This window comes from Solanum tuberosum, unplaced genomic scaffold (genome assembly GCF_000226075.1).
Source record: "Solanum tuberosum cultivar DM 1-3 516 R44 unplaced genomic scaffold, SolTub_3.0 scf00761, whole genome shotgun sequence".
NCBI lineage: Eukaryota > Viridiplantae > Streptophyta > Magnoliopsida > Solanales > Solanaceae > Solanum > Solanum tuberosum.
In genome coordinates this window covers 35,030-57,651 of record NW_006239686.1, presented here as the reverse complement: position 1 = coordinate 57,651, position 22,622 = coordinate 35,030, and the positions used below count along the sequence as shown (strand labels likewise).

General features: G+C 32.2%; 2 protein-coding genes across 3 annotated transcripts; both read right to left on the bottom strand.

Moving 5' to 3' along the window:
• Nucleotides 1-4,710: 4,710 nt before the first annotated feature.
• Nucleotides 4,711-6,084, bottom strand: LOC102601035 (bax inhibitor 1-like). Of its 2 annotated transcripts, XR_001472478.1 has the most exons (4): nt 5,955-6,084; nt 5,526-5,669; nt 5,083-5,440; nt 4,711-5,003 (listed from the first exon to the last, which is right to left on the bottom strand). XR_001472478.1 is itself a non-coding variant. In XM_015305401.1 (3 exons), the coding sequence occupies exons 1-3, from the start codon at nt 6,081-6,083 to the stop codon at nt 5,345-5,347; spliced, it is 369 nt and encodes a 122-aa protein (XP_015160887.1). In that variant the 5' UTR covers nt 6,084; the 3' UTR covers nt 4,711-5,344. The 2 variants fall into 2 exon arrangements, 1 of the variants encoding a protein (XP_015160887.1); XM_015305401.1 differs by having other exon boundaries at nt 4,711-5,440.
• Nucleotides 6,085-12,232: 6,148 nt separating this feature from the next.
• Nucleotides 12,233-14,054, bottom strand: LOC102601718 (bax inhibitor 1-like). Its single transcript, XM_006367343.1, has 7 exons — nt 13,937-14,054; nt 13,350-13,493; nt 13,185-13,276; nt 12,658-12,838; nt 12,500-12,558; nt 12,345-12,396; nt 12,233-12,241 (listed from the first exon to the last, which is right to left on the bottom strand). Exons 1-7 carry the CDS (start codon nt 14,027-14,029, stop codon nt 12,233-12,235), a joined length of 630 nt encoding a protein of 209 aa, XP_006367405.1. The 5' UTR covers nt 14,030-14,054.
• Between the last annotated feature and the right edge of the window lie 8,568 nt (nt 14,055-22,622).

The following is a 22,622-nucleotide window of genomic DNA, read 5'->3' as shown; positions in this document are numbered from 1 at the left end:
ACTTTTCATCTTTGGAGCTTCCAAAAAATTACGGAAACATGAAAAGTCACATGGAAAATTGGAAGGTCAAACACTATTAACATAAATATAATGATTCTTTCATTGTCTTTATAATATATAACTAACAATTTATAATAATTAAAATATTATCATTTAATATTTAATTAATTAAATGTTTAATTTAGCCTAGGGGTAAAATGGTAATCTAACTTTTCATCTTTGGAGCTTCCCACTTTTAGTAATAAATGATATGATGATTTATTATTGTTTGCGATAATCTATCCTAATAGTTTATTTATTTTATTTTGATTATCTCATTATTTTGTTGTTGGTTTTTCCCCCGTAGGATATACTTTCCATTGTTTCCTTGTTACTTACTTTATTTTCTACATTGTCTCCTTCTTCTTTAAATTTCAAGTAAGTTAGTCAAATTGAGTGATTTTGCTAGTTTTTAGAAATTGGAGAGGGAGCATATAAACCATATTTAGAAAAAGTATATCTAAATTTAAAATATTCTTTGAAAAATATATGGTCGAACACAACTCCAATTCCTACTTTTAAAAAATAAATAATGTATTTGATTTTCATGACCAAACATCCACTTAATTTGCATAAAGATAATGTATCTTAGTAAAATTGTCGAGTGAGCATTTGTGAAATTACACCGTAAATAGCGCTTACATATGTTTCTTATGGGACTCCTGAAATGTGAAACTATTAACACTTCAATTTGCTCAATTTTGAGTTAAGTAGGTAATGTACTGATCATCTTAAGGTCCAAAATAGTCTTTATTGCACACTATTTTGAAAAGCAAAAAAAGGAAGAACAATTATGGGTATTCTATTCAAGATTTTGTATGGGGTAAAACTAATTAGGTAATCAACAATCAGTATTTCATTTGCCGCCAAGAAATATTCAAAGTAGTTTGCTTTAGACTAACAAATTCCAAAAGAATTGTGTTAGTGTTGCTCAATTTCTGCACCCTGCAGGTATAGTCTTGCAGCATGGATCACTATGCCCGGTAAATGGAACAAGACGGTGAATGTGCAGTTGACGAAGTTAATATCTCCAAAGTTAGCATCGTACAATATTTCTTGGCTATATATCACAAGGTATCCCATAAACAATATCTGCACAGTGTATCTACAACAAGCAGGATACAACAAATCAGACGTATTATTCATTCAAACTAGAGTCAGTGAGTTCAAAATGAGTACATTGTATGCATACAACTGCTTACCGTCATCATCCAAAGAGCTGTGTGGCCATCCAAGAGAATGAATGAAAGCAATTCCGGAGATCATTAGAACCAAGCAATATGGCAGGCAACCGATATAGATTTTGCTCCGTTCCCTTGTTGTGATAGCTTTATACAAGAAACTTCCAAAGCCAATTGTTGTACCAGCCAAAAGTCTGATAACATAGCTGGAGAACAAGCATGGAATGTTAAATTGGAAAAACAATTTGGAGGCTCCACCTTGTCCAGGATGTGCAAGCAATGATTTCAGGACTGACACCAATCAACCTCGAGCCCAAAACCAATTTTAGATACGTGACACAACTCAAGTACCGTCTTTTAATCTTGGTTAACAAAAAATACTTTTATAAGTTGAGGATGATCAACTTATGACTTTTGATTGATCATGACTCTTGAGTCTATCAAATGAGTAGATAAATCAAAATGTACTATTTTTGAAACTAAGGAGTCATGTTAGTATGTCAAAATAAAATGGTAAGTGCTAGTAGGAAACAAAAGAGATATTTTCTATGATACCAAAAATAGTTTTTACAACTTTGGTGTGATAAAGTATAATTATTGAGTGAGCATTTGTAAAATTACACCCTATATAGCTCTTACATATGGTTCTTATATAACAGTTCAACTTTGAGTTAAGTAGGTAAAGTACTGATCATCTTAAAGTCCAAATAGTCTTTATTGCACTATTTCTGTACAAATTCCAAATTCAATCAGTAAAATGTAGACACAAAGGAATATTTGTTCATCATTTACAGTAAGCTGCACATTCTACTCTCTAGACTTCCAAACCGCATCAGCTTCAATTGTGTTCGTGTAGCTCGATTTCTTTACCCTGCAGGTATAGTCTTGCAGAATAGATCACTATGGCCGGTAAATGGAACAAGACGGTGAACACGCAGTTGAGGAAGTTAATATTTCCCAAGTTAGCATCGTACAGCATCACTTGGCTATATATCATAAGGTACACCATGAACACCATTGGCAAATTGTTTATCTACACAAGCAGTAATTCAACAAGTCAGTTATATTATTCATTCAAACTAGAGGTCAGCAAGTTCAAAATGACTACATTGTATGCATACAACTACTTACCACTGTGAACCAGAAAGTTGTGTGCATGTCCAAGTGAATGAAAGCAGTTCCGGACATCATTAGAATATAACAAGATTTCAGGACACCGAAGTTGATTTTACTCCTTTCCGCTGTTATGATGGCTCTATACAAGAAATGTCCAGTACTAATTGTTGTAGCAGCCCAAAGTCTGAGAACATAGCTGGAAAACAAGCATGGAATGTTAAGATTATCAGAATATTTTTCAAATAAGGAACAGAGAACAACAAGGACTAATCAACTACACATATAGAAGGAGCAGAGGAGTAGCAAATGTTCTATAACATATATATTAGACAAGAATGCACAAATTCTAGTAGTCACTTTTAGCAAACTGTGCAAGATTGATACAAAACGCGATGTTTTATGTCATATTCATCCACTCCAATGCCATTGTCTTGTGAAAGAGAACAACACATTCAGGCACGAAATCTCACAAGTCCTTACTGCAGAATTAAGATTTCCAGATATCTAAACAATGTTTTGAGTCTTACTCTTGCTTGATTTTTAAGAGATAAATGGTAGAAACGCTAACAGAAGCACCGAATGAATAAGCAACCAACATCTTGAGTAAGAACCTCATGTTCTGCATAAGATAGAAGATTTACGTTATAAGTTAGACAGAAGACGACATCAAGAATAATTCAACAAATACTGTACATACCAGTCTCCCTGGTGGAGTAAAGTAAATCCAGAATAAACTTGCTACATAAGAAAGGACTGTAAATTTTCCCCCGGCTACCGAGATCCATGCCATGATGGATCCAAAAGTAGAGCTCAACATGGCACAGAAGACAGTTAGATACACCTATATTTTAAGCAAAAAACTAATCAGTCGCAGGAAAAGGGGGAATCCAATCAAAAATGCATGTTTTCCAGCTAACACAACAACTGTTCAAAATTTTAACTTTGATAAATCAAGATAAGTGAAATTATTATCTTAATTTCTCAATCGTCAAATACTTGGTGTAAAATTCAACACAAGAACTACTCCAGTGGCTTTGAAACTCCAATAATTTTATCAAACGGCATAAGCAAGTGAAAAAGAAAAGCGAAAAATCGGCAAACATCAAAAACTTGAGAGAATCAAAATTCATCAATCATAAAAAGTAGAATGTTGCCTTATTCTTACTGAACGGTAAGAAACTGTACCAATACCTAAAAATCTTGTGAGAATCATGAAGATTAGATTTAAGAATTGGGGATTTAGCATCGGCAATTGCGTATTTCAGTAAAGAAAAATCTCATAATAATTCCATGAAATTACAACAATTCAATGATGAATCGTACCTGCTTATAGGTTCTGTGCAATTGATGGGGAATTTCATCGAAATTCATCATGTCATCTCTCTTCCGATTCATCTTCTTCTTCTTCTTTCAGAGAAAAAAAGTGTTGCTAGCTAAGTTCGTTACAATGATTCCTCTGGCCGTTATTTCTTGAAGGATATTTATGGTTTTACCCCTCACTCTTGGAAATAAGACGGGGTAATTTCGTCTCCATGCTTAGATTCTTGGCGGGAAATAACTTTTATAGGGAATTTCTATTTTCTTTTGATTTTTCATAAATTAATTGCATTGCTTCTATTCTATCTAATTTCCAAAATGTGAAACTATTGATTTAGGCTCATATCAATAGTTATTTAAGAATCTGGGCTTTTGATGCCCTCTGATTTTAGGATCGGGCTTCTTTGACACCTCCACTCGCTATAACAATTATTTTGAAATAACTCACATAATGTGTGTGGCATTACTTCGTTTTAACTAATCACATCCTTCAACTAGTAGAAATATCCTTACTTGAAACTTTTAGATGTGCCTGTGTTGTCATCGTTGGTGGTCAATCATGACGGGAAAAAAAAGTTTCATATGCTAAGGGGTTCCATCTTCGAGAGGATCCGATTGATATCTTCATCTCTTTGCTCTTTGACATGCGATTCATGGTTCCATTGCTCGATCTATGAAGCCCCAAACACTGTTATTCCTTTCTTCCTTGGATCGATGATAGGCACACATTAAACACTGGTATTTAGTGTTATTCAAATACTAAATATTCTTTGCAAAAAGTATGACCAAACACAACTTCAATTTTATTAATTTTAAATAAAATGAATAATATTTGGTTTTCATGACCAAACGTCCCCTTAGTTTGCCTAAATACAATGGGAAGTGCTTGGAGGAAACAAACGTCCACAAATTGTTGAGCGACCATTTGTGAAAATTACACCATAAATAGCTCTTAAGCATTTGTGAAATTCTTTATGTTCAACTTTGAGTTAAGTAGGTAATGAACTGATCATCTTAAAGTCCAAATAGTCTTTATTGCACTATTTCTGTACAAATTCCAAATTCAATCAGTAAAATGTAGACACAAAGGAATATTTGTTCATCATTTACAATAAGTTGCACATTTTACTCTCTATTATTCTATACTTCCAAGCTGCATCAGCTTTAATTCTCTTCTTGTTGCTCACCCTGCAGGTATAGTCTTGTAGCATGGATCATTATGCCCGGAAAATGGAAGAAGACGTTGAATGTGCAGTTAACGTAGTCAATATCTCCAAAGTCAGCATTGTACAGTATTTCTTGGCTATATATCACAAGGTATCCCATGAACAATATCAGCACACTGTGTATCTACAACAAGCAGTATTCAACAAGTCAGACATGTTATTCATTCAAACTTGAGTTACATTGTATGCATACAACTGCTTACCACTATCATCCGGAGAGTTGTATCTGTTTCCAAAAGAAAGAAAGTAATTATGGAGAACACTATAACAACGCAATATTTCAGGCAACCGGTGTAGATTTCTCTCCTATCCTTTGTTGTGATGGCTTGATACAACAAATTTCCAGTGCCAATTGTTATACCTACCAAAAGTCTAAGAACAAACCTGGAGAACAACTAAATGTCATTTTCATATTAGAAAACTCGAACAACAGATATCTAAACGATGTTTAGTATCTTTTAAGTCTTACCGTTGCTCAACTTTGAAGAGATAATTGAAAATGAAGCCAACAGAAGAACCGAAAGAATAGGCAGTCAACATCGAGATTATGATCCTTGTGTTCTGCGTAAGACAGAAGATTTACATTATAAGAAACTACTTCAAGAATAATTCAACAAAATCTACGAATCATTGATCATGTACGTACCACTCTCTCTGGTGGAGTAAGGCAAAGCAAGATTAAATCTGCTACATAAGAAAGGACTGCATATTTCCCCCCAGCTATCGAGATCCATTGCAAAGTGGATCCACAAGTAATGCTCAACATGGCACAGAAGAGACTAAGATACACCTATATTTTCAGCAAAAACAAATCAATCTTCTGAACTATAAGAAACTGAAATTCATTATTGGTAATACCTAAAAATCTTCTGAGAATCGAAATTGATGAACCATGACGATATAAGAATTGGGGATTTAGTATGATCATGTTGTAATCAGCTATTACATAGTACTAAACAAGATTACAATAAAGAAAAATCGAACAATAATTTCATGAATTACAACTTCTTTATTCTAATGTTCGCGATCAAGTAGAAGGAAAGAAAATTGAAAGTGTTATGATGAATGTATGTACCATCTTCAAGGTTGAGTGAACTTCGTCGGAAATTTCATCCATATTCATCACGTCGTCTCTGTTCCAATTCCTATTGAAGTACCATTTTACACCATTAATCACCTGATCTTTCATCTCTGAGAAATTCATCTTCTTCTTTGTTTTCTCTGTTTTTTCTTTTGCAGAGAGAACAAAAATGAACTCTGTTTTTATACAGAGAAGTGTTTTTGCTAAAGTTGTTACTAACCGTTATTCCTTTTTGGAATATTTACGATTTTACCTTTTAGTTTTAAGCTGAGTCTTGGAAATAAGTGGGGGCAGTTTCGTCTCCACGCTCAGGTTGTTGGCGGGAACGTTTAGGACCAACTTTTGTGGGAATTAGAGAATTATAAGGGAGTAGTGAATGTAATATCTCAACTCACAAGGTCTCGAAAATTATGCTTTAAAATTGTTATTTTTATTAGTATTGATACGAGATGTTGAATTTTCTTGATTTATTCGTATAAAATTCCGACTCCTCCATTTATATTATCGCATTGCTTCACTCAAAATATAAATAAAATTGTTTGTCGTCTACCTAATGTAATCTAATTTCCAAAATGTGAAACTATTGATTTAGAAATAACTAACATTGTAAATTTTAGATTTAACTCCTACATTACATATTTAGAACTCTCGCCTTAAACGTTGTTGTTAGTGATGCTTTAGCTTTAAAACGTGTAGGGATGACAATGGGGCGGGACGGGTTAGAGCTTTTGCGGGGCATACACAAAAGTTTTTCTTTTTTAATAAATTTGAATAGAAAGTATCTAATAAGAAGAATTTATCATTTGTTAAGGTGTTAAATTGAAACAAGTTATAGTTCAAATATTTAAATGAAGTCAAACTCCAGAGTCTTTATTGTACAAAATATTCAAATTCTATACACAAAAGAATATTTGTTCATCATTTACAGTATGGTGTACATTCTACTCTCTCTATTTATTCTAATATTCCAAGGTGCATCAGCTTTAATTGTGTGCATGTTGCTCAATTTCTGCATCCTGCTGGTATAGTGTTGCAGCATGGACCACTATGCCCGGTAAATGGTAGAAGGCGGTGAACATGCAGTTGACGAAGTTTATATCTCCAAAGTTAGCATCGTACAATATGTCTTGGCTATATATCACAAGGAACGCCATGAAGAATGTCTCCTGAGTGTGTATCTATCAAAAAATCCATTCATTAGAAAGAGGCGAGTTCAAAATGACTGTGATTACATTGTATGTGTATCACCCAAAGATCTGTATTGTTGCTGTCCAAGAGAATGGAAGCAATTGCGGAGATCATTAGAACAAAGCAATATTGCTTGATCCTTTCCCTTGTCGTGGTGGTTCTATACAAGAAATTTCCAGAGCCAATTGTTGCACCTGACAAAAGTCTGAGAACATAGCTGGGGAACAAACATGAAATGTTATGATTATCAGAATGACTTTTTGCAAACTGCACAACAATGATACAAAACGTGATATGAACATAGAGAACTTGAACAACAGATATCTAATCAATGTTTAGTATCTTTTGAGTCCTACCGTTGCTCGATTTTGTAGAGATAATTGGTAAAACCGCTAATAGAAGCACTGAATGAATAGGCAGCCAACATCAAGAGTAAGACTTTCGTCTTCTGCATAAGACAGAAGATTTACGTTATAAGAAGCTACTTCAACAAAATATACGAGTCATTGATCACATATGTACCAGTCTCCTTGGTGGAGTAAAGTAAATCAAGATTAAACTTGCTACATAAGAAAGGACTGTGAATTTCCCCTCGGCTACCGAGATCCATTGCATGAAGGATCCAAAAGTAGAGCTCAACATGGCATAGAAGAGAGTAAGATACACCTATACAGCAAAAACCAATCAATCACAGGAAGCAAAAATACATGTGTTTTCACAAGAAGCCGAAATCTGAAAATGCATGTAAAAAATTAATTAAATCGCCCGTCTCCAATTTATTTGAAAATGCTTGACACCATTCAATCCTTAATATTTTCTTGCATAAATGAAGACTTCTGTGAACTTCTTCGGGAATTTAAAATCTCACAGTAATTTCATGAATTACAACATTTTTATTCTTACGTTCGTGATTAACTACAAGGAAATGGAAAAAATCAAAGTGTTAGGATGAATGTACAACGGTCTTCAATCTTCTGTGAACTTCATAAGGAATTTCATCCACCATATCTGAGAAATTCATCTTCTGCTTCTTTTTTTCTTTTATTTTTTTGCAGAAAGAAGGAAAACTGAGCTCTGTTTATAGTCTGTTATACATACAGAGAGCAGTGGCCTTGCTAAGCTGTTATGAACCGTTATTCCTATTGGGATATTTACGTTTTTACCCTTGAATAACTGAGTTTTGAGTATAAGACAGGAGTAATTTCGTCTCCAGGCTCAGGTCATTGGCGGGAAGTTTTTGGAATACCTTGTTGGACAATTCTTTGATGTGAATTGAATGTCGTCCTGCAGATTGTGATTTACTGGTGACTTTGGAATATCGTGGTAAATCAAGGTATGTTGAAATTTACTATCTCTTAAGAAAAATCTCCAAACAAATATCATTAAATCAAATATTGGCTTCAGACGGCTTTAGTTTATCAGAATTATCGCCATGAAATTACACATGTCAATGTAGGTGTGGCTATTACCTAGTGGTAAGGAACTATGATAGTTTAACCCCGACATGTAGGTACTACTATGCTAATAATATTAGTATGACGGAGTCAATTCATACAACACTGTATGTGATAACTCATAGAAGCTCATTTCCTGTTACCGAGGGAACTCAATGCCCTCAACAGTGTTATTGCAAAAGTGAGTGAGCAATTCCAGAGATCGGAGGTCCAAATCATCTAAATTGGGGAACTTGATTACTTCATGTGTCCTCCGAGAGATCTTCTCTTCCTCTTCCTCTTCCTCATCATCAGAGCAAGGATACTATCCAACTCACTCCAGCCAAAGACATACTGTAGACCACGACAACGGCTTTGTTACCATTAAAGGACAATATCAGCTTGCACCTTGCCTTGATGTATCATTTATCGCAACTCTTAATCATCTACTCTTTCAGGTGGAAGGCCTCACGGCAAAAGCATTTTCTGCACAAGCACAAGCAACAGATGGAAAAAATGTATTCAATAGATTAAGCACTAGAGAAATAAAACTGTCGGTGTAAGCAAGCAATATCTCGATTATTACATTACTGTGTTGGAATAAAATATTATGGTCGATTTAATCTCCGCTTGCAAAATAATAAAATAGCTACTTAACCATTTATTTTTGGTGAATGCAATTCTCTTGACACATATATACATTATCTCAATAGTAACATACTTAAATGAAAATCTTCATAAGGATACCATCATTGTATAATTAACATATGTATAAATCGTTTTTGATTCAAAATTAAGAGATCACATTATGATTAGAGATTGCTCTAAGCCCTACAGAGAGAGGGATCAGGCTCCACATGTATTTCTTTAAGTCATCAACTATGCTAAATACATATATATATATATACTATTTGAGATATGCTAATCAGCTTTCAAGCTGTTAGTCTTCACTTCAGTAGTTGAGGTTTGTTGGAGTCGCACACCCAAGATGAAAAAAGGGATGAGTAGTAAGCTTCATTATATATGTAAGTTTCTGAAATTCATCCATAGTAGAGGCTCGTCTCCTGTTGCGTTATTATTATTAGTCTCAGGGAGGCTTGTAATAATACTGCTTGATTCTCTCAAGTAGGAGTTATGAGGATAATAGAAACTAGTTGTTGTAAATAAGTGCTCCAAAGAAACCAATGTTTTGAGTCCTGCATCACCAAAAGGCCGCTGGATCAACTCATGAATCATCTTCTTATTAACATAGTTTGTGATGAATGAATGATTAAGTAGCATCTCCGCATTCCATCTCGAATTATGATCTCTGTCCAAACACTTACTCAAAAAGTCCTTTGCATCATTAGATATCTTATCTGGTATCTCTAGTTTTTCATGTGCAATCTTCAATTTTAATTCATTCTTATTTTTACATTCTGACCATACCCGCTTTCTCGTGAGCATTTCTACAAGTATGCATCCAAATGCCCAAATATCAACAGCTTTATCTTGAATCCCACACACTACAGATTCCGGTGCTGCATATAGTAGAGTCCCTCTGCGGCGACGACACTTCTTCACTGATGTGTCCCAACATGTGTTGGTTTCAGATCTCAACGATAGCCCAAAATCAGCCAATTTCACATTTGCAAGGCCATGTTGTCCGCCAGGAAAAACAAGTATATAAGCTGGTTTCAGATCGCAATGGATAAATCCTTTACGATGAACATGACAAATCCCGACTAAGATTTGAAAAGCATAGTACGCAGCCTCTGATTCTCCGAGCACCGTCTTCGACTTATGAATTAAGTCATGCAAAGTTCCACCAGCAGCATACTCCAGCAAAAGGTTATAAGTTTTTTTACCGTTTTCGATGCTTACATCTTCTCCGAAGCACTTAATTACGTAGTCCGACCCTCTCAGTGCATGCAATATTTGTCCTTCTACTCGGAGGGAAGACGAGCGATTATCTTCGGCTGATTTGACAGCAGCAAATAATGTATAGTAATCGGTTAATGGCGTGGCAAGAGACACCGTACCATAAGAACCCCTGCCCAACAACTTAAGCTTTTTCCAAGACATACTTAATTTATTGATGAATGAGTTTTTCTTTTGATGCTTTAATGGCTTCTCAGATTTTACGTATTGTATTTATAATGCTTATTTGTTTTCCTAATCTTATTCTATTTGGGATTAAATTTATTTAGGCTTTTCTCTTTCCCTTTCCAATTCTACTTGGGAATGTAAATTCTGCTATACAGAGGAAAAGGAGTTCGTTGTTAAGTTCGCTATTCCTTGAAGGATATTTATGGTTTTACCCTTTGGTTATACGCCAAATCTTGGAAACAACAGGGGTAATTTCGTCTTTGGGCTCAGATTGTTGGCGGGAAGTTTTAGAAATAACTATTGTGGGAAGTTTCTTATTTTCCTTTCCTCTTTTATTTTTATAAATTAATCCATCTCTTCTATTTAAATTAATTTAATTTCCAATCTGTGAAACTATTGATTTAGCTAGGCTTCTTCTTTACTCCCTCCATTCCATATTAATTTAATTTTTAAGGTGTTTCACACCCTTTAAGAAAAGTAGATTAAGACATAAATTGAACATAGTTTTCCATTTTTACCCTTATTAATTATTGTCAAATTTATGATTAAAATAACTAAATATTAATTAATCACTAATTTCAATACTAACTAATAAAAGGTAAAATTGGAAGAACACTCTAAAAGTAGTCTTGAAACTGAACAATTAAGTTAATTTGAAAAATGGAAAATGACTCAAAAATTAAATTAATATGGAATGGAGGGAGTAGTTTTTTACTTATTTAATTTTTTGTTCTTAGCAAAAAGTTTCTATTGTGCGAAAAGCCTTAGTAGAGTAATAAGTTCAATCTCTTTGGTACATTTTATTATCAAAATAAAATATTAAGTGCATATGTTAGCAGGTATAGATTGTGGTAGAGGATGACTATTAGTTCTTGTAATTTATGCTCCATTCGTTCCTATTTACTTGTCAAATATTTCTTAGTTTGATTTCTCTTTTTACTTGTCATTTTGACAAATCAAAGAAAAAACAATTTTCTTTTTCCTATTATACCCTCAATTTATTGATATTGAGTTAACGTTTTTGAAAAATGTAGTGAGTAAATATATTTGGGACCCTATCAATTAATAGGGTTAAAATAGTAAACTTACTACACCTATCATTATTTTTCTCAATAGATGTGTCAAATAAAAATTTGACAAGTAAAAATGAACAGAAGGAGGTGACACAGCTCAAGTACCGTTCAAAATAGCCTTTTAATCTTGGTTAACTAAAAATACTTATTGAGGTGTAAAATTATAAGTTGGGGATGACCAATTTATAACTTTTGATTGTTTTTAACTTAAAAATAATTTTGAGTTTATCAAACGAGTAGATAAATCAAAATGTACCAAACATATGGTTGATAAAGTAAGGTGCACATTCTACTCTCTAGTGCTAGTAGGAAACAATGGAGATATTTTCTATGATACCAAAAATAGTTTTTATAACTTTAGTGTGATAAAGTAAAATTGTTGAGAGAGCATTTGTAAAATTACACCCTAAATAACTCTTGCATATGGTTCTTATAACAGTTCAATTCTGTATTCTATTCAAGATTTTGTATGGGGCAGGGTAATCAACAATCAGTATTTCTGTACAAATTCCAAATTCAATCGGTAAAATGTAGACACAAAGGAATATTTGTTCATCATTTACATTATAAGTTGCACATTCTACTCTCTATCTATTCTATACCTCCAAAGCTGCATCTGCTTCAATTGTGTTCGTGTAGCTCGATTTCTGTACCCTGCAGGTATAGTATTGCAGCATGGATCACTATGCCCGGTAAATGGAACAAGACGGTGAATGCGCAGTTGAGGAAGTTAAGATTTCCTAAGTTTGTATCGTACAGTATCTCTTGGCTATATATCATAAGGTACGCCATGAACACTATCTGCACAGCGATAATCTATCACAAGGAGTAATTCAACAAGTCAGTTATATTATTCATTCAAACTAGAGGCCAGCGAGTTCAAAATGACTACATCGTATGCATACAACTGCTTACCGTTTTGAACCAGAAAGTTGTGTCTATGTCCAAGTGAATGAGAACAGTTCCGGAGATCATTACAATATAACAATATTTCAGGAAACCGAAGTTGATTTCACTCCTTTCTGCTGCTTTGATGGCTCTATACAAGAAATTTCCAGTGCTAACTGTTATAGCAGCCCAAAGTCTGAGAACATAGCTGGAGAACAAGCATGGAGTGTTAAGATTATCAGAGTATTCTTTCAAATAAGGAACAGAAAACAACAAGGACTAATCAACTACACATATAGAAGGAGCAGAGGAGTAGCAAATGTGCTATAACATATATATTAGCCAAGAATGCACAAGTTTTATATATTCTAGTAGTCACTTTTAGAAAACTGTACAAGATTGATACAAAACGCGATGTTTTATCTCAAATTCATCGATCCACTCGAATGCCATTATCTTGTGAAAGAGAAGAACACATTCAGGCAGCTAAATCTCACAAGTCCTTACTACAGAACTAAGATTTCCAGATATCTAAGCAATGTTTTGAGTCTTACTCTTGCTTGATTTTGAAGAGATAAATGGTAGAAGCGCTAATAGAAGCACCGAATGAATAAGCAACCAACATGGTGAGTAAGAACCTCATGTTCTGCATAAGATAGAAGATTTATGTTATAAGTTAGACAGAAGACTACGTCAAGAATAATTCAACAAATACATACCATTCTCCCTGGTGGAGTAAAGTAAATCCAGAATAAACTTGCTACATAAGAAAGGACTGTGAGTTTTCCCCCGGCTACCGAGATATATTGCATGAAGGATCCATAAGTAGAGCTCAATATGGCACAGCAGACAGTAAGATCCACCTATATTTTGAGCAAAAAACTAATCAATCACAGGAAAAGGGGGAATCCAAGCAAAAATGCATGTTTTCCAGTTCAAAATTTTAACTACTATAACTTTAATAAATCAAGATAAGTGAAATTATTATCTTAATTTCTCATTCGTCAAATACTCTCATATAAGTCACTCAAGAACTACTCCAGTGGCTTTGAAACTCCAATAATTTTATCAAACGGCATAAGCAAGTGCAAAAGAAAATCGAAAATGGGCAAACATCAAAAACTTGTGAGAATCGAAATTCATCAATCCTGAATAGTAGAATGTTGCCTTATTTCTTACTGAAACTGTACCAAGAAGAAGAAACTGGACAATACCTAAAAATCTTCTGATCAGCTATTACGTATTTCAGTAAAGAAAAATCTCATAATAATTTCATGAAATTACAACAATTTCTGATGAATAGTACCTGCACTTGATGAGGAATTTCATCGGAATTCATCATGTCATCTCTGTTCCGGTTCCTATTGACGGCCCGAAGATTCATCTCTGTGAAATTCATCTTTTTCTTCTTCTTCTTTCAGAGAAACTGTGAGCTCTGCTATACAGAGAAAAAAAGTGGTTGCTGAGTTCGTTACAATGACTGCCGAAGGATATTTATTGTTTTACCCCTCAGTTTTGGGAATAAGACGGGGTAGTTTCGTCTCCAGCCTTAGATTGTTGGCGGGAAATTTTAGTAGGGAATTTTTATTTTGTTTTGATTTTTCATAAATTAATTGCATTGCTTCTATTTAATTTCCAAAATGGGGAACTGTTGATTTAGGCTCCTATCAATACTTATTTAAGAATCTGGGCTTTTGATGCCCTCAGGTTCTTTGACACCTCCAGTCGCTATAACAAATATTGTGAAACAACTCACATAATATGTGTGCCATTACTTCGTTTTAATTAAGCACATCCTTCAATTAGTACAAATATCTTTACTTGAAACTTTTATACGTGTCTGTGTTGTCATCATTGGTCGTCAACTGGGGTTTGAGACTATGAATCCCCAAAAACTGTTATTCCTTTTTTTCCTTGGATCGATGATAGGTGCATATTAAACACTGTTATTTAGTGTTATTCAAATACTAAATATTCTTTGCAAAAAGTATGACCAAACACAAGTCAACATTATAAATTTTAAATAAAATGAATTTTCATGACCAAACGTCCACTTAGTTTGCTTAAATACAATGGGAAATGCTTTGGAGCAAACAAACGTCCAACAAATTGTTGAGCGACCATTTGTGAAATTACACCCTAAATAGCTATTAAGCATTTGTGAAATTCTTTATTGCACTATCTTGAGAAAAAAAAAACAATTATGTGTATTCATTCTATTCAAGATTTTGCACTCAACAATCAGTATTTCATTTGCCAAGAAATATTCAAAGAACTTTGCTTCAATCAGTAAAATGTAGACACAAAGGAATATTTGTTCCTCATTTACAGTAAGCTGCACATTTTACTGTCTATACTTCCAAGCTGCATCAGCTTTAATTCTGTTCTTGTTGCTCACCCTGCAGGTATAGTCTTGTAGCATGGATCATTATGCCCGGAAAATGGAAGAAGACGGTGAATGTGCAGTTGACGAAGTCAATATCTCCAAAGTTAGCATCGTACAGTATTTCTTGGCTATATATCACAAGGTACCCCATGAACAATATCAGCACAGAGTGTATCTACAACAAACAGTATTCAACAAATCAGTCATATTATTCATTCAAACTAGAGTCAGCGAGTTCAAAATGACTACATTGTATGCATACAACTGCTTAATTACCGCTATCATCCGGAGAGTTGTATCTGTTTCCAAAAGAAAGAAAGCAATCATCGAGACCACTATAACAATGCAATATTTCAGGCAACCGGTGTAGATTTCCCTCCTATCCTTTGTTTTGATGGATTGATGCCACAAATTTCCAGTGCCAATTGTTATACCTACTAAAAGTCTGAAAACAAAGCTGGAGAACAACCAATTGTCATTTTCATATTAGAAAAACTCGATCAACGGATATCTAAACAATATTTAGTATCTTTTGAGTCTTACCGATTCTCAATTTTGAAGAGATAATTGAAAATGAAGCCAACAGTAGAACCGAATGAATATTCAGCCAACATCGAGATTATGATCCTCATCTTCTGTATAAGATAGAAGATTTACATTATAAGAATCAACTTCAAGAATAATTCAACAAAATTTACGAGTCATTGATCACGTACGTACCACTCTCTCTGGTGGAGTAAGGTAAAGCAAGATTAATTTTGCTACAAAATAAAGGACTGAGTATTTCCCCGCAGTTATCGAGATCCATTGCAAAGTGGATCCACAAGTAATGCTCAACATGGCACAGAAGAGACTAAGATACACCTATATTTTTAGCAAAAACAAATCAATCTTCTGAACTGTAAGAAACTGAAATTCATTATCAGTAACACCTAAAAATCTTCTGAGGAGAATTAGGGATTTAGAAGGAAAGAAAAATTGGAAGTGCTAGGATGAATGTATGTACCATCTCCAAGGTTGAGTGAAGTTCGTCGGAAATTTCATCCATATTCATCACGTCGTCTCTATTCCAATTCCTATTGAAGTACCATTTCACGCCATTAATTGCCTGATCTTTCATCTCTGAGAAATTCATCTTCTTCTTTTTTTTCTTTTGCAGAGAGAACCAAAATGAGCTCTGTTTTATACAGAGAAGTGATTTTGCTAAAGTTCGTTACAAACCGTTATTTCTTTTCAGATTTGACTATTTTACCATTCAGTTATACGCTGAGTATTGGGAATAAGACGGGGTAGTTTTGTCTCTATAATCAGGTTGATGGCGGGAAGGTTTAGAAATACTAACTTTTATATGAATTTCTATTTTCTTGTCCTCTTTTGATTTTTATAAATTAATAATCGCATTGCTTCAAAAAAAAATATACTCCATCAATATTTTATGGGAAAAAAAATTTAAATATACAAATTAATTACCTTAATTACCACTATATAGCAATAGTTTTTTTTTTCGCCTACATAACAATAGTTTTTTTTTCAAAGTTAGGTTTTAATATTAAAAAAATATATAATATTAAAAAAAACGTCTAATAGTGCTCCACGATTTCTACTTCTTTTTTTTTCTCAAATCTTTTACCTTCCATGATTTACTCAAATTGGTAATTTATATTCTCTCCTATCAATAAAAGGTTTCTTAACAAAAATAAAATTCTCTTTCTACTCATTCTAGATGACTATTCAATCATGAATACCAACAATTATTCAATTGTAATTCAACATAAAAGATTGGAACGCATCAGGTAATATTGATAATTCAATATTTAATTTGTGTTTTTTTACGTGATATTTCTAATTGAAAAATCATTATGATTTTGTTGTAGTATACCATGTTTGATATGGGTTTTTTGTGTTACAATGGGAAAAATACGTTAAAAATCACTTTTATAAAATTGAATTTTTTCAATAATGAGTCGTTTAATTAATGGTGAAAAATAGGTTGTTGTTGTTATTCATCAATTTTGTGTTTTGATTTTTTTTTTTAATTCTTTGGTTTGTTATGTATGGTTTTGAGGTTTAGAATAGAAATTATTTTTACTGATTATGTGTTTTGGTAAGTGATTTGGTGAAATGAATTGTTTTTAATTAGTTTGGTGTAATTTTGATTCATTTTTGTGTCATTCAGACTTGTTTTTTTTTGTACATGATGATGATTTTTTTTAATTCTTTGGTTTGTTTTGTATGGTTTTGGGATCTATAATAAAAATCATATTTAGTGATTATGTGTTTTCGTAAGTGATTTGGTGAAATTTATTGTTTTGTATTAGTTTGGTGTATTTCTGATTTTTTTGGTATCGTTCAGAGTTGATTTTTTGTACATGATAATGGTGTATGTATTGATTCAATTTTGGTGTAATTCTTCTACATTCAGAGTTGGTATTTTTTTTAGATGATGATGGTGTACATGTTGATTCTATTTTGGTACATAATGATGGTGTAAACACCATATTTGAGTTAAGCATTATCATGTCATCAAAAAGCATTCTTTAAAACATAATATATAAGTTGAATACATTGAAATGACCATTTTGTTTGACGAGAAACACTACTAATAATTTTGATCTGAAACAGGTAGAAACCACCAAAAATCAACTTTGAAGAGGTAATGCTACCACCAATTACAAGAAAACAACCAGGCAGACCACCAAGTAACGACCGTAAGAAGGGATTCAACGAAGAAAAATACAAGAGGAGTAAAGTCACTTGTAGTAAATGTGGTACATCAGGGCATAACAAAAGGACTTGCCCCAAATTTGCTTATCAAAATTAACAATGATATATTATTTTTAAATTTTTTTCTTAATATTTTTTTGCTTCTTTGAAAATTTCTTAGGATTTTTTAAGAATGGTGAATGCAATTTTATCCAACTTTGGTTACTCTTGATTAGTGTATTCTTATTATTGGTGATTTAATTGACATATCGTTGGCATTAAATACCAACATTAAATATTGAATATGAACAACAGCTACTTAGAGTAATTGAAACCAAAATTATTACACAATGTTCAGTTAAATATTTTGATTTAATGTTTGAGTAATACTAAAAAATATTAATCAATAATAATGGTTGTTATAATGGCTAGCACGTACATATTTGGTGTATTTTTGGTGAAAATAATCACAAAGATTGTTCAAATTGGGGATATATAGTGGCTGATATTTTTGGTATTACGAGCATTAAATACACAAACACGAGTTTGATTTGAATTGAAACCAAAATTAATGCACATTATTAACGTAAAAAAATTGATATAATAGTTGAGTAATACTAAAGAATGTTAATAATAATGGTTGTATATCATAACCACCAAGTACACAATTGGTATACTTGTGGTGGAGCAAGCACAAATATTGGTAAAAAAACCAATTATTTTCAATTATGATATTTTGGTATTCTACTATATTCTAAAAGAGAGTTTAGGGCCAAGTATAATATATAATATTCAAGATTGAGACTTTTCCTAATCTTGAATATTATATATTATACTTGGCCCTAAACTCTCTTTTAGAATATAGTAGAATACCAAAATATCATAATTGAAAATAATTGGTTTTTTTACCAATATTTGTGCTTGCTCCACCACAAGTATACCAATTGTGTACTTGGTGGTTATGATATACAACCATTATTATTAACATTCTTTAGTATTACTCAACTATTATATCAATTTTTTTACGTTAATAATGTGCATTAATTTTGGTTTCAATTCAAATCAAACTCGTGTTTGTGTATTTAATGCTCGTAATACCAAAATATCAGCCACTATATATCCCCAATTTGAACAATCTTTGTGATTATTTCACCAAAAATACACCAAATATGTACGTGCTAGCCATTATAACAACCATTATTATTGATTAATATTTTTTAGTATTACTCAAACATTACAAAAAACTTATTCCTTTATCCACGCAAACAATCGCTTCAAAAACTCAATTATTAGCCCCAAAATATACCATTTATATTATTGGGCCCGTGCATAGCACGGGCAACATTATCTAGTTCTACATATAAAAACCAATGTAATAATGAATTAACGTAAAAGAATTTGATTTGAAATCATAATTAACCCACATTTTAAACGTAAATATAGATTGGTATAATATTAGAGTAATACAAAAAAGTCGGTCATAATAATGGTTGTATATAGTGACAAAAACGTTGGTATTATATACTAGCAACACACATTCAATCTGTAGCAACTACTTAAGTTCGAATATATAGTTTGAAACAACAATGAACATAGACAATTGACGTAATGAAAACACATTTTCGTAATAATACTATGGTATATTACCAATCACACACATTGTTATTATAAACCAAACTCACACTATAAATTTTGATTTACTCTTAATCTTTTAGAAATTGGAATTTCATCCTCAAAATCGTTGTCATAAGGATAATTTTCTTCAACCAATTATGAGGATAATAACAACACACTCATTGACTCGATTAGAGATTTTGTTGTTGTCTCTAAAACTGACGATTTTTTCAGTTGCTTCGCTTTCACTGACAGTATCAATAACAATTTTCCTCTTTCCGTAATTTCAAAGTAATGCTCCATATCTCAATTGATAATTTTCAGTAATAAAAAACTGTCATTGATATGTTCATATCTTCTCGACACACATACTCATCAAATACACATATATACAAACCACAATTGCTACAAAAAATATGAAATATGACTTTTTCGAGGCGTTCTATTCATAGAAATCAAAATATCAAATAGAAAAAATTAACAATGGTGAAAGGGATGGATGAATGTGAAGAACTGGAAGTGAAACAATGGTGAAGATGATGGAAGAGAGAAGGGTGAAATTTTTTAGCAAAATAATTAGAATATTTAATGTTTTGAATGAATAAAAAATGTTGGGAAGATAAAAAGGTTTTAGTGTAAAGACTTTACTTTTTGTGGATTGTATAAAAAAGGCAGGAAAATAAATGGGTTTTAGATTAGTGTAAAGAACTTTTACTTTTTGTGGAGTGTATAAAAAAGGCAGAAAAATAAAAATATTATTGGATAGGCACCTTAAAAGTAACGTGTGACTTAAAAAATAGTAATTGAAGAGATAAAATATAGAAAAATTAAATATCATAATTATCATCCCAAAATTAGACAAATAATCCCAAAAAGAGGAGAGAAGAAAATTAAAAATTAAAAATTAAAAATTAAATTAAATCCGAAAAATTAATTATTGTGCTATGTTTGTAATTTTAAAACTATGTTTGCAATTAAATAGAAGTATGTGTATATATTGTTAATTAAAGTCTTAAGTAGTATATTATTGTAATTTTCACTATTTTGAATAAGAGAACTTTGATATGGAAAAAGACTTTTTGATTTGGGTTGTATTACAAATGGCTAAGGTCACCCTATTTATACTTGCGTGGGATGGTTCTAGATATTTACGGAGCTGTAGACTTAATACCTAAGGATATTTCTTTGACAGGTGATCGGGTCTTGGAATCCTCAGGAAAGTGTAAGCACCTATATACAATTTCTATTTTTCTTTCTATATATAGATATGGCTTTCTCTTGATGGAATATACCAAAGCTAAATCTTCTTTTTAGAACCACAACTGAGTGAAGTAGGCGACAACTGCTATTAGGGTCTGTCTTAAGGCATTGGCTCTCTAAGTATCTACCTCTCTAAAATATCTACACATTTCTTAGATACAACAACAAGAAAATTCTAGTAACTTTATCTTCTACCCTAAAATATGTAGATATTTCTTTAAGATAATTATTCTAAATACTACACTAGAGTATTCTAAAATCAAATACAAAACATTTTCAAATTTGGATCAAAAGATTTAACAAAGGAGGAATAATGAGTTTATAACTATAGTAATTGAACAACTTGCAATGCAACCATGGTGCAATCTCGATCCCTGAGCCCTTAACATAAATTTGGGACTCGCGGAATATCATTGATCGAATTTATTAACTCGAATTTTTTGTACATTGATGTTGTTCATAAGTTGGGTAATCTAAGTTAATATGGACCATCTTCAATATCACTACGCCTACAAAATTAGTAGTATACACAATATTCAAAAGTCGTACACAATTATAAGACCTTAGACATAAGATTAATAATTCAAAATATTCCTCCTCCTTTCTAGCTTCCTTTTCTTTAGTTGAATCTTACGATCGTAGTTAACAATCTTGGGCTAGCAAAAGGGCTCTCCAATTATACATTTCTTCTGCTATTCTCTACAATACAGTGTCAGGATATACTTAAAACTATAAATTTTAAGAATATTTATTTTATTAATCGTCATATTCAATCAAACATAATCACGTAAATAAGACAACGGGGGAATAAATGCTCCAATTCAATATATCCTTCGTAAAGTTTCGCCCATAATATGTTGAAATTCAACTTGATTACCCATCTGAAAGTTGGTTCTTTCATTACCTCATATTTAATTGGTTTATTTTATTTTCTCAGTCTTTTATATATTAAAAAATTAATTGGCTATTGAAATTTTATCGGTTCCCAAGAACTAACAACCTAAAACCTTTTTTTTTTTAAAAACATAAAAATTTGGTGGACTCTTGAAACTATATTTGTACCACATAAATCGGGATAAAGGGAGTAATACATATTATTTAAAAATTACGTAAAAAGACTAAATCACAATAATTAGCAACTATCTAAAAGACATGAAAAGTTTGATTACTAATTCTTGAAGTTTTATTAGTACCACATAAATTAGAAAAGATGAAGTAACATACTATATAATTTAAAATTTGTGTAAAAAGTACTACAAAATCACAATAATTAACAACTTTAAAAAAAACTGGTCGACTCTCAAAATTTTCAATGTCATAAATTGGAATAGAGAGAATAACATACATTATTTAAAAACTACATAAAGAGTATTATTAATCACAACAATTAACTTAAAATATCTAAAAAATCATATTAAAATTTAGTTGACTCTCCAAATTCTATTTGTCCCAAAAATTGAGATAAAAAATAACATATATTGAACTCGTGCTTTTATATATACTAGTCTCCGTGCACGCGCGTTGCACGTGTTTCCCATATTAATGATATAGTTCCCAATTTTTTAACTTTGTAGTTCCCACTTTTATAGTAAAATACTACTACAAGATATCATTTTATAACTCCCTCCAAATACACAAATAACGTCGTATTAATTATCTATAGCCGTAAACAATTATAATTACAGTACGTTATAAGAATAAATCAATTAATGAAAATTCTAAAATCAAGTCTTCCAAAGAAACCAACTTCCTCCTTTTCATAGCTCATGAATTTCTGCTAGCTGCACTCCATATATCATCCAATGAATGTTGAATGTTACATGTAAATTGATATGACAATTATTCAATTCCAACATGTATCAACTCTACATGTTTCTCCATCTCCCATTTTCTTTATTTCATGCAAAAGGAAAAATTTAAAGGAATAGAAAGAAAATGAGAAGGAAGGCCAGATTTTTTTTACTCAACTAAAGAAACAAAACTGGAAGGAAATGGAAATCATTTGTTACCTTTATATAGTGTTTTTTTT

Coding starts and splice junctions, on each gene's coding strand:
- LOC102601035 (XM_015305401.1), bottom strand. CDS start 6,083: ATGAATTTCTCAGAGATGAAAGATCAGGTGATTAATGGTGTAAAATGG. Junction 5,670..5,954: donor TTCACTCAACCTTGAAGATG/GTACATACATTC, acceptor CTGAAAATATAG/GTGTATCTTAGTCTCTTCTG. Junction 5,441..5,525: donor TTACTCCACCAGAGAGAGTG/GTACGTACATGA, acceptor TGTCTTACGCAG/AACACAAGGATCATAATCTC.
- LOC102601718 (XM_006367343.1), bottom strand. CDS start 14,029: ATGAATTTCACAGAGATGAATCTTCGGGCCGTCAATAGGAACCGGAAC. Junction 12,559..12,657: donor CAACTTTCTGGTTCAAAACG/GTAAGCAGTTGT, acceptor TCCTTGTGATAG/ATTATCGCTGTGCAGATAGT. Junction 12,397..12,499: donor ATATATAGCCAAGAGATACT/GTACGATACAAA, acceptor CTATACCTGCAG/GGTACAGAAATCGAGCTACA.